Source organism: Hylobates moloch, unplaced genomic scaffold (assembly GCF_009828535.3).
Source record: "Hylobates moloch isolate HMO894 unplaced genomic scaffold, HMol_V3 SCAFFOLD_17, whole genome shotgun sequence".
Taxonomy (NCBI): domain Eukaryota; kingdom Metazoa; phylum Chordata; class Mammalia; order Primates; family Hylobatidae; genus Hylobates; species Hylobates moloch.
The window spans coordinates 35,209,678-35,222,342 of NW_026652292.1; the positions used below are offsets into that span (position 1 = coordinate 35,209,678).

Here is a 12,665-nt window from a genome sequence, read left to right on the forward strand (position 1 = left end):
CAGGTTAATTCCATATCTTTGCTATTGTGAATAGTGCTGCAACAAACATGGGGGTGCAGGGATCCCTTTTATATACTTATTTCTTTTCCTTTGAATAAATACCTAGTAGTGGGATTGCTAGATTGTATAGTAGCTCTACTTTTAGTTTTTTGAGAGACCTGCATACTGTTTTCTATAATGGCTATTCTAATTTACATTCCCAGCAACAGGGTATGAGTTCCCTTTTCTCTGCATCATTGCCAGCATTTGTTATTTTTGCCTTTTTGATACTAGCCATTCTAACTGGGGTAAGACGACATCTCACTGTGGTTTTGATTTGCATTTCCTTGATGATTATTGATGTTGGGCATTTTTGCCCTATACCTGTGGGCCATTTGTATGTCTTCTTTTGATAAAAGTCTATTTGGAACATTTGTCCACTTTTTAATGTGATTTTTGTTATTGTTGAGTTGAGTTCCTTGCATATTCTGGATATTAGTTCCTAGTCAGATGAATGGTTTGCGAATATTTGCTCTCATTCTGCAGGTTTTCTCTTCACTCCGTTGATTGTTTCCTTTGCTGTGGAGAAACTTTTTAGTTTAGTATAGTTCTATTTATCTAAGTTTGTTTTTGTTTCCTGTGCTTTTGAAGTCTTAGTGATAAAATTGTTGCCTTGACCAATGTTCAGAAGTGTTTCTGCTAGTTTTTTTCTAGTATTTTTATAGTTTAGGTATTATGTTTAACTGTATAATCCATTTGGAGTTTATTTTTGTCTATGATGAGAAATAGGGATCTAGTTTCATTCTACTGCATTGCTGTCCAGTTTTCCCAGCATCATTTTTCGAAGAGTGTGTCCTTTCCCCAATGTATGTTCTTGGAACCTTGGTTGAAAATCATTTGGCTGTAAAAATGTGAATTTATTTCTGGGTTCTCTAATCTTATAAATTGGTTTATGTGTCTGTTTTTATACCAATATCATGCTGTTTGGGTTACTGTAGTTTTGTAGTATATTTTGAAGGCAGGTGTTGTGAGGTCTCAGCTTTGTTCTTTTTGCTTAGGATTGCTTTGGCTATTTGAGATCTTTTGTGGTTTCATATGAATTTTAGAATTGTTTTTCCTATGTCTATGAAAAATGTCATTGATGTTTTGATAGGGATTGCATTGAATCTGTAGATTGCTTTGGGTGATATAGTCATTTTAACAATATTATTTCTTCCAATTTATGCGAATGGATTTGTTTGTGTTTTCTCCAGTTTTTTTCATTAGTGTTTTGTAGTTTTCCTTCAACATCTTTCACCTTCATGATTCAATCTATTTTTAGGTTTTTTGGTGTAGTTATTGTAAATGGGATTGCTTTCTTGATATCTTTTTCAATCAGTTTGTTCTTAGTGTATAGAAACACTACTAGTTTTTCTATGTTGATTTTGTGTTCTACAACTTTACTGAATTCATTTATCAGTTCTAAGAATTTTTTTGTGGAGTCTAGGTTTTCATATATATAAGATCGTGACATCTGCAAATGGAGACACTTTTTCTTTCTCAATTTGGATTCCTTTTATTTTTCTCTTGCCTGATTGCTTTAGCTAAGACTTCCAGTACTATGTTGAATATGAGTTGTAGAATTGGGCATCCTTTTCTCATTCTAGTTCTGAGAGAATATATTTTGCTTTTCGCCATTCAGTATGATGTTAGCTGTGGGTTTGTCATATGTGGCCTTTATTATGTTAAGGGTCATTTCTTTTTTTTTTTCTTGAGACGGAATCTTGCTCTGTGCCCCAGGCTAGAGTGCAGTGGCACGATCTCGGCTTACTGCAAGCTCCGCCTCCCGGGTTCACACCATTCTCCTGCCTCAGCCTCCTGAGTAGCTGGGACTACAGGTGCCCGCCAACACGGCCGGCTAATTTTTTTTTTGTATTTTTAGTAGAGACGGGGTTTCACTGTGTTAGCTAGGGTGGTCTCGATCTCCTGACCTCGTGATCCACCCGCCTCGGCCTCCCAAAGTGCTGGGATTACAGGCTTGAGCCACCACGCCCGGCCAAGGGTCATTTCTTCCATGCCTAGTTTCTTGAGAGTTTTTATCATGAAGGAATGTTGAATTTTATCAAATGCCTTTTCTGCATCTATTGAGATGATCCTATGGTTTTTGTCCTTCATTTTTTTGATGTAACGTATCACATTTATTGATTTGCATAGGTTGAATCATCCCTGCATCCCTGGAATAAATCCCACTTGATCATGGTGTATTATTATCTTTTTGATGTGTTGTTGGATTCTGTTAGCCTAGTATGTTATTGAGGATTTTTGCTTCCATGTTCATCAGGGATATTGGCCTGTATTTTTTTTGTGTGTGTGTCCTTGTCTGGCTTTGGTGTCAGGGTAATACGAGCCTTGTAGAATTAGTTAGAGAGAATTTCCTCTTCTTTAATTTTTTTTTAATACTTTGAGAATTGGTGTTAGTTCTTCTTAGTAAGTTTGGTAGAATTAAGCAGTACAGCCATCTGGTCCTGGACTTTTCTTTACTGGGAGACTTTTATTACTGATTCTATCTCACTACTTCTCATTGGTCTGTTCAGGTTTTCTATTTACTTCTGGTTCAATCTTGGTAGATTGTGTGTGTCCAGGAATTTATCCATTTCCTCTATGTTTTCCAATTTGTTAGCATATGGTTGTTCATAATAGTCTCTGATGATCCTTTGTATTTTTGTGTTATCAGTTGTTATGTCTGCTTTCCTTTTTCTGATTTTGTTTATTTGGATCTTCTTCTTTTTTTTCTTGGCTGGTCTAGCTAGAGGTTTATCAATTTTGTTTACCATTTTAAAAAAAAAACTTTTGTTTCATTGATCTTTTATATTATGTTTTTAGTCTCTATTTCATTTAGTTCTGCTCTTTATTTTGTTCTACTCATTTTTGGTTTTGTTTTTCTTGCTTTTCAGTTTCCTTGAGATGCACCATTTAGTTATTTATTTGGAATTTTTCACTTTTTTGATATAGGTATTTAATGCTGTAAACTCCTCATAACACTTTTTGCATTATCTACTAGCTTTTGACATGATGTATTTCATTTTTATTTGTTTCAGGACTTTTTTTTTTTTTCTTTTGAGATGGAGTCTCGCTCTTGTCACCCAGGCTAGAGTGCAATGGCACAATCTCGGCTCACTGCAACCTCTGCCTCCTGGGTTCAAGCGGTTCTCCTGCCTCAGCCTCCTGAGTAGCCTCCCGAGTAGGTGCCCGCCACCATGCTTGGCTAATTTTTGAATTTTTAGTAGAGATGGGGTTTCACCACATTGGCCAGGCTAGTCTCGAACTCCTGACTTCAGGTGATCTGCCCACCTCAGCCTCCCAAAGTGCTGGGATTACAGGCGTGATCAGGACATTTTTTATGTCCTTAACTAATTCGTTGACCCAGTGGTCCTTCAGGAGTCATTTTTCCAAAGAAAATTTCCAAAGTTTCTCCTGTTATTGAATTCTAGTTTTATTCTGTTGTGGTTTGAGGAAACCCTTGATATGATTTTGGTTTTTAAAAATTAGTTGAGATGGCCAGGTGTGGTGGCTCATGCCTGTAATCCCAGCACTTTGGGAGGCCGAGGCGGGCAGTTCATGAGGTCAAGAGATCGAGACCATGCTGCCAACATGGTAAAACCCCGTCTCTACTAAAAAATACAAAAATTAGCTGGGCATGGTGGCATGTGCCTGTAGTCCCAGCTACTCAGGAGGCTGAGGCAGGAGAATCGCATGAACCTGGGAGGCAGAGGTTGCAGTGAGCTGAGATCGCACCACTGCACTCCAGCCTGGTGACAGAGCGAGACTTTGCCTCAAAAAAAAAAAAAAAAAAATTAGTTGAGACTTGTTTTGTGCTCTAAAATATGGTCTGTTTTGGAGACTATTCCTTGTGGTGATGAGAAAAATGTATATTTTGCAGCTGTTGGATAAAATGTTCTGTAAATGTCTGTTAGGTCCATTTGGTCCAAAGTGCAGTTTAAAATCAGTGTTTCTTTGTTAATTTTCTGTCTAGATGATCTGTCCAATGCTGAGAAAGGGATACTGAAATTCCTAAATATTATTGTATTAGAGTCTATCTTTCCCTTTAGATTTAGTAATATTTGCTTTATTATATGTCTGGATACTCTGGTGTTGGGTTCACATACGTTTGGTATTTTTTATATCTTCTTGCTGAATTGAGCCCTTTATTACATATAACAACTTTCTTTTTCTCTTTTTCTGGTTCTTAACATCTATTTTATCTAAATACAGCTACTCTCGCTTGTTTTTGATTTCAATTTACGTAGAATATCTTTTCCTGTCCCTTCACTTTCAGTCTGTATGTGTCTTTATGGGTAAAGTTTTTTTGTTGTAAGCAGCATGTAGTTGGGTCATTTTTAAAAATCCATTCAGCCTACATCTTTCAAGTGGGGAATTTAATCCATTTACATTACATTCAAGGTTATTATTGATAGGTGAAGATTTATTCTGTCATTTTGTTAACTGTTTTTTGGTTGTTTTTTATATCCTTTGTTCTTTTCTTTCTCTCTTATTGTTCATCATTGCAGTTTGGTGGTTTTCTGCAGTGGATATATCTGAGTCATAGCTCTTTCTCATTTGTGTGTCTGTTCTACCAATTAGTTTTATATTTTCACGTGTTTTCATGATGTAGATATCATCCTTTCACTTCCAGATATATGCCCTTAGGCATTTCTTGTAGGGCTGGCGTAGAGGGGATAAATTCCTTTAGTTTTTGCTTATCTTGGAAAGACTATTTCTCTTTCATTTTTGAAGGATAGCTTTGCTGAATCTAGTATTCTTGCCTGAAGTTTTTTTTTTCTTTTAGCACTTAGAATATATCAGCCCATTATCTCCTGGCCTTTAAGTTTTCTACTAAGAAATCCACTGTTAGTCTGATGGGGGTTTCCTTATATATGACTTGATGCTTTTCTCTTTCTTTTTAAAAATTATCTCCCTGTCTTTGACTTTTGACTGTCTGACTTTTTTGGGGTTGAATATCTTTCGGGATCTCTGAGCTTTCTGTATCTGATGTCTATCTCTCATGCAAGACTTGGGAAGTTTTCAGCTATTATTTTGTAAAATAGATTTTCAATGTCATTGCCCGTGTCTTTTCCTTATGAAACACCAAAAATTTGAGTATTTGGTCACCTTGTGGTGTCCCATATGTCATGTAGGCATTCTTCCTTCATTTAAGTTCTTCTCTCTGTCTGTCTGTCTGTCTGTATCTCTCTCTGTTGCTTTTATGACTGAGTTATTTCAAAAGACCTGTATACGAGTTCAGAAATTCTTTCTAGTCTGCTGATGAAGCTTTTGATTTTATTTTTTATTTCAATTATTGAATTATTCAAGTACAGGACTTCTGTTTGGTTCCTTTTAATGATAGCTCTTTTGTTGAATTTCTCATTCAGATATGAATTGACCTGATTTCTTTGAATTGTTTATGTTCTATTGTATCTCTCTGAGTTTCTTTAATATCATTACTTTGAATTCTTTTTCAGACATTTCATAGATTTCTTTTTCATTGGAATCTGTTGCTGGAGAATTATTATGTTCCTTTGGAGGTATCACGTTTCCTTGCTTTTTCATGTTTCTTGTGCCCTTACATTGCTATCTGAGCATCTGGTGAAAGAGTTGCTGTTTGTAATTTTATGGATTTGCTTTCATAGGGAAAAATTTTTTTCCTATAGCTATATCAATAGTGTTGGTTGGGTAGAGAGAGTGCTTAGGTTTTGATTCTGGCTGGACACAGTAGCATAGTCTCTGTATGATATATTTGGCTGTAATCAGCATTAGTAGTGTCTGTGAGTTCCTTGGTGGCTTAGGCTGCTGTTGTTAGTGGAATCTGTGGTGAGACTTTGTTAAGGATGGGGAGACCAGACAGGCTGGTTGTTGAGCCCCACCGGTGGTGGTGGCACCAGGCCTACTGTGTCAGTCCTTGGGCCCCCACATGCCCACCTGATGTACGTAAGCACCAGTGGTAGTGGGGTTGGATGGGCCAATCCTTGGGCCTCCATGTGGCTTGCTTGGGTGCCAGCAGTGGCAGTGGTAGGCCAGGCAGGCAGACAGATCTTCTGGCCCTTGGGCAGCATGTGTGGTGCTGGTAATGGTAGTTGTGGCAGGTCAGCCCTCAGGACCCCAGGCAGCACACATGAGTGCTGGTAGTGGCTGTGATGGGCTGTTGCAGGCCAGTTCCCAGACTACAGGTAGTGTATGCAGGTGGGTTCTGGTGGCAGTGATGATGGCAGTCTCATGCTCAGGCTTCCAGGAGGCAGGTGCAGATGCTGGTGGTGTTAGACTGGGCATGTTAATCACTAGGTTCCTGGATGATGTATGTGGGCACCAGCAGGCTGGGGCGGGGGCCTGTCCTCAGGACTCCAGAAAGTGTGAGTGGCTGCCAGAGGTGGTGGGCAAGGCAGATCAATTCCCAGGCCCCCCGCTTCACGTGTGCAGGCGCTAGTGAGGGTGGTGCTGTGCGTGGCAAGCCTGTCCTCAGGCCTTCCGATGTTGTGCATGAGTGCTAGCTGTGGTAGGTGGGGCAAGTTGATCCCCAGGGCCCTGGACAATGCACTCAGGCAGTGCTAGTGACAGTGGTTGGTGGGGTGGATTGGTCCCCAGGCCCCCTGAAAGTACATGCAGGTGGGTGGCAGCCCTGATGCTGGAGGTGGGGGGCAGGTTAGAGTTGCTGTCAGTGACAGTGACCCCAAGTAATGGACTCTCAGGCTTTTGGGAGCACATGCTTTGGCTTCTTTTGTTCTGAGAGTAGCTTCCCCAGTGTGCTGCACCAGTTGTTCCCCAGGGTATAGACTGAGTGAGGTAGAGTGCTGGGGACACAGCCACACTGCTGGGTCCAGCCATCATTACAACACCACAGCCCTCTGAATGGATATTGGGTGATGTCCGCAGGGCTGCAGGAATGTGGAGAGCAGGGTCTGCTGGCCCCAGCACAGGATGTAGTCTAATGGGGGTGGGCTCTCAACATGGTTCTGTGCTGATGAGAGGGAGGGGGCGGGGACCCCACATGCACTCCCCCTCTGGAGCAATGCCATCACACAGACTCCAGACAGCTCCCTATGCTAGTCTCAGGGCTGGCAAGGGTGGAGGGGCTATCTTGTGGCTAGGATTATAGGAGTTCACAGTAGGAATATGAACCACTGGGGATCTCTCATTTAACTTTTCCTGGCACTGGGAAGTTTCTTCTGGCTCTGAGCCAATCCTGGCTGGGTCATCTGCTTTACCTCTCTCTCCTTCTCAGGGGTTCTCTGTCACTTCCCTGCTGAATTCCCGTGGTTTCTCTTCGATGCTCTGTTCAACATGTGATTATCTACTTACTGTACTGGTCCTTTTAAGAGGAGGTGAGTGCCAGGTCCCTCTAGCCAGCCATCTTGAAGTCCCTCCCTCAGTGTATTGTATTTGAAGTTTTAAGTAGAGATTTTGGAGAAGTATGAGTGACTTGTTTGCAAAAATAGAAAGCAGCGGAAAGAGGTGCTTAAAGGAATATAAACAAAACGTGTTCTTTGCAGACTTTTGCCCCTGTTTGCAATTGGGCTTACCTATAGACAGGTCTGACCACCCTAGAATAATTTGATGATGTGGTTTACCCTCTTCTTATCTTCACTGTTGTTCCCACTTATCTGTAAAATATTATTTTTAAAAACAGGGGACATAGGCAGTAATGATTATCTGGTTTACTGAATCGCTGGCTTTTGATAAAATCCAGGTGGCTGGACAGAGGCAAAAATCGGTTTCAAATTAATTGTTTCATTGTTGCCCTCTGCTGAGTCAGAGTTTGAAGGAGAAAAGTGAAATTCAGTGCTTCCCCTGACTAACACATTTGTTATTAAAGTAAGAACTTATTAACCTTTTTGAGGTCATCCAGCCTTATTCTTGATGTCCTCAGATTTTTCCCGTGGTCAAAGTACCTGATGAATCACTGAAGCTCTTTGGCTCTTTACAATTCTTTTCTAAGGAAAGGAAAACCGGAAATTATTTGGAATAATGAAAAACTGACTGTCTCTTGGGAGAATATGCTAACCTAGGTTAAATTTTAATAAGGGAGATAGGGAAGAATGGAGATGCTCTCATCTCCAAGTAATTAATTTAAATTTAGCTCTCTTGAGACTATTGTATTTGGAGATAGGGAATAATGGAGATGCCCTCACCTCCAAGTAATTAATTTAAATTTAGCTCTCTTGAGACTATTGTATTTGTTCTCTTTCTAATCAGAGTTTGTTATCCATATTTAACTCTTGTTGCTCTGCTTGACCTTTCTTTACCAATCTTTGCTTGGTCTGAATGAATTGGTTGATCAGTTATCCATTGCCACAAAGCATCAGTGGGACACAGCAATAAGCATTTATTGCTCTTTCACCTGGGGTCAGCTGCTCTTATCTGGGGTTGGCTGGCTGCTGGCTGATCTAGGCTGGCCTCAGCTAGAGCAGCTGAGTTGGCCCTCTCTGTTTCATGTGTTGCTCATTCTCCTGGTTCCAGTAGGTGATATGGTTTGGCTGTGGCCCCACCCAAATTTCAACTTGAATTGTATCTCCCAGAATTCCCACGTGTTGTGGGAGGGATCCAGGGGGAGGTAATTGAATCATCGGGGCTGGTCTTTCCTGTGCTATTCTCATGATAGTTAATAAGTCTCATGAGATCTGATGGGCTTATCAAGGGTTTCCACTTTTGCTTCTTACTCATTTTCTCTTGCCGCTGCCATGTAAGAAGTACCTTTCACCTCCTGCCTTGATTCTGAGGCCTCCCCAGCCATGTGGAACTGTAAGTCCAATTAAACCTCTTTTTCTTCCCAGTCTCAGATATGTCTTTATCAGCAGCGTGAAAACAGACTAATATAGTAGGGTAGCCCATAAATGCTCTTTTCATGTCAAAGGTAGAAACACAAAAGAGCGGGTAGAAACTGGCACACCATCCTACCTGGCACACTGTCACTTATGCCACATTTATGGACCCAAAAAGGTCTCATGGGGCAGGGAAATATACTCTTCCTATTTTGGGGGGACTCTAAAATACCATGACAAGAGGCATGGATACAGGGAAGGGAGAAGTATGGGAGCCTTTAATACCTCATCTACCACAATTGGCTCAAAGAAACTTGCCAGGATTGAAAATTAAATAAAATTTTCCTTCTTTATAATTTATCTTTTTCAGAAAACCAGAACTGATGGCTCTATTTGCAGTCTTTCAGACAACATTCTTCTTAACATTGCTGTCCTTGGGGACTTACCAGAGTGAAGGTAAGAAGTGGAAGGAACAGTAAAGACAAAAATCACGTCGGGAACAAATGAAGTCATTGGTGCTTTGGAAAAAAGTTAAACAGTTCTTTTTTCTTTGAGAATTACTTAAAATTCATGAGCATCTCCCATGAGAGGTTTGTCAATCTCTCTAAGCAGTGGTTGCCTTAGTCTTGGCCTCTCTCATCTTGATGGCTCTCTTAATAAGCCACCCCTTGACCCTGACTTCCTGGTCAATGCACTGGTCATTAGGGCAGTTGTGAATAGACCTAATCCCATAGAATTTCATGATGGATATATTTTATCAGACCATCATCGAAGTAGTTCTTTCTGTACCTTGCTGCAAAAAGACACTGGATATACCACACCAGTGCTGACCTCTAGGTTAGTACAAGTTTTTGTGTCCCTCAACTGTGTTCATTGAGAAGCTGTTAGCTTAGTAAAATATGAGTAAAAGCAATGAAAATATGAAACAGTAGAAGCTCTTTCAAGTCTCTGCAAGACAATATGCTAAATGCTGAAATTTTTATAGATAAATAATATTTGTCACTTTAGCTTCTCCCCAAGGGAAGATATTTTGAGATAAATTAACTTTATAAATAAGGTCAATAAGAATTTAATACCTCTAAAATATTTATTGATACTATATTACTTTGAACTTGTTTAGAAGTAGATCTTAGACTTGAGAGAGGTTCTATTGGTTCATAATTTTTGGTACCTTTCATCTGTTTTTACAAGGCTTTACATTTTCCTCTTCCTGTATTTATTCTTTGCTGTACTCCCTTTTTAAATGAGAGTACAGGTGTTTGCTCCTAGTAATTACCCATGCAGTTCCTTTCCACGGATTCATGAAAATGATCTTTGTGGGGAATATGCATAGAATTTCTTATCTTCCTTGAAACTCCATGAAAATATATTTGAAAAAAAAAAACAAGGAAACATTGTTCTGATAATTGCTCAATTCTCTGTCTGACCTTCCTTTCATCTGGATTTATTTATTTTAGGTCCAGGTCACATGGGAAGACACTACTATGCTGCTTCTTTTGGCATCTTAAAAACCATAGTTTGATGTTAGTCTCTTCTAATCTGGGGCTGAAAGGTGGGAATTAGGATTTCTCATTTGTAGTATGTATACCTCTCGCTCACTCTGTCTTACTTGCTAAAATCTAAGCACAGTGCAACCAGACTGAGAGGTCAAACCATATAATAAGAATGAGTTTCAAACAGACCCACTGCTCCACCCCCAGGTGTAACCGAAATGCAGGTTCAGTTGCTTGCAGCTTGCAGAGTCCAATTAAAATGAGCAAGGTCTGGTATAAAAATAAAACTGACTTTTTATTCCAAAGCTAACTTAGCGGAATAAGCACAGGCTTTCCTCCTTAAGGGGACTGCTTTGCTTTTGGAGTAGAGAGTGGGCACTTTTAAAGCAGGGGGCCTATGCAGTGGCAGAAGTGAGCAGGTAGGGGTCTGCATACTCACTTTGGTGCCTTATCTACTGGTTAGTTGAGTTGGCATCTTCACGGGCAGAAATAGGCTGTAAGGTGGCTGAAAATTCTCCAGGTGGGAGAGAGTTTCACAGTGGGCATACTTTGGGTTGTAAATCAACTGTTACCTCTGAAGGCAGTCTCCTGGTGGGTGAAACTTCCTCTCTGGAGCTTCTAAGCATATCATTATTAATAGATGAACTTGCCCTGTAGGGAATGTCTGGTGAAGGGGAGATCAAAGGTTATAATTGCATTTCCAAATGGCTAAGTAGGAAGTGGGGAACAGAGGGAAATGGGGAAAAGAGAAAATAATAAAACAATAGTAACTCATTCTCCTTTTCTTAGAAAAATGGGGCACTCGGTTACACAGGGCCTCCAGGCAATCCCAGGCATCTAACTCTAAACTTTCAGCCCAGCTCATTTCTCTAGTGAAGTTGCCTTTTCTGATCCAGCGCTATTTACTATGTGCCTTCTACGTACAAGCCACTCTGTTCTCAGAGCAAGCTCTGCTGCTCATGCTTTCAGCTTCTTTTGTTTAGATCAGACATGCATTTTCCTGTTTTTCTATCAACCAATCTTCACTTCTGCTTTTAGCTTTCTCTGTCAAGCATGCCTTCTTTGGTAATTAATCCTGTCTTTGCCCTGACCTGTGCTATTTGGATTTCTTGTCTCAATTTCTGCTGCATTTAACCAAGTGCTTACTAAACTCCCACTCAAACTAGTTGGCTTACCACTTAATCACCCAGCTAGATTCAGATCTGAGGATTTATTCCAAATAACCTGGCTTAATTTCTCCAATCAACAAAGCAGAGCCAAGACTTTCTTCAGTTAACCCTGGGTACATGTTTCCATCAGCCAGAGATTATGACTGCAGCAGTATTTTCCTCTGTCTGTTGTGTATACATACATACAGATAGAGATAGGGAGATGAATACATAGTGTGTTTTTAAATAAAAGATATAGTATATATATATGCTCAGGATTTTTTTATTACTTAAAACAATTACTACAACACATGATGAGTGTTTTTCTTTGATATTAAATGTTCTTCTAGAAACAACATTATTTTTAATTGCTACATGATATCCCTTCTTATGAATGGACAATTGTTTATTTCCTTGAGTAGTGTTATGGATGCTCAGAGAAACAGGGTGGGGAAAGTGGGAGGAGAGTATGTGATGAAGTCCTGGTCTGATTCCCAAACCCGGCCTTCTTGGCCATACTGCAGAGTTATAAAAAGAGAGCTGGACAGAGACCCAGGAGCCCTAGGTTCTGGTCTGATTGTGCGGCTGTGGCAAAGTTACTTCCCATTTTTTAACCTCAATTTCCTTGTCTGAAAAATAATGGGATTGGATTTAATAATCTTTATGATTCTTTGATCCCTCTGACTTAACCTTGGCATTTTCCACTATTTCCCAAGGAAGTCCTAGATTGCTTTTAACCAGATAATTTTGAATGATGTCACTCGAGCACCTGAGTCATTCAGCACTCACTGATAGCGTATGTTAATATAAGGAGTTCTTTTGTCTGGAGCTTCCAGAAGTCAAGTTTAGACTGATAGTTGACTCATGCATTCAGCAACCAATTGCTGAATGTCTTTCTCATAACTGGTATGTTCTTAGTCTTGGTTTCTCTGAGCTGAGTAAGGCTGAGTCCCCACCTTGTTTCACTCACAGTCTACAGGGAGACAGACATAGAAACAGACTCTTACAGCATGTTGCAATCAGTGCACCAAATAAGGGCTTAGGAAATCTAAGGAGGAATTGCACGTTCTGAGGTATGATTATAGTGGAGTGAATCAGATAGCTTAAAAAAGTATTTCTTTTCTATTATAACTTATTATTTGATTTTCAAACTAATACATGTTTCTGAAGAACATTTACAAAATACTGAAAAGTATAAAGAAGAAAATTAAAATCACTCAACCTCATCATCCAGAAATAATTACTGTTGTAATGAC

The 12,665-nt window shown here is 39.9% G+C and overlaps 1 protein-coding gene across 2 annotated transcripts in view; it reads left to right on the forward strand.

Annotated features, from left to right (window-relative positions):
• The window catches only part of OSMR (oncostatin M receptor), an 85,779-nt gene that overhangs the window by 12,324 nt on the left and 60,790 nt on the right, over window positions 1–12,665 (forward strand). For both annotated transcript variants that reach the window (XM_058430262.1, XM_032136077.2), the window contains exon 2: window positions 9,139–9,224. In XM_058430262.1, coding sequence (XP_058286245.1) covers window positions 9,152–9,224 — 73 coding nt within the window. In that variant the 5' untranslated portion in view covers window positions 9,139–9,151. The remainder of the gene's footprint in view (window positions 1–9,138; window positions 9,225–12,665) is intronic.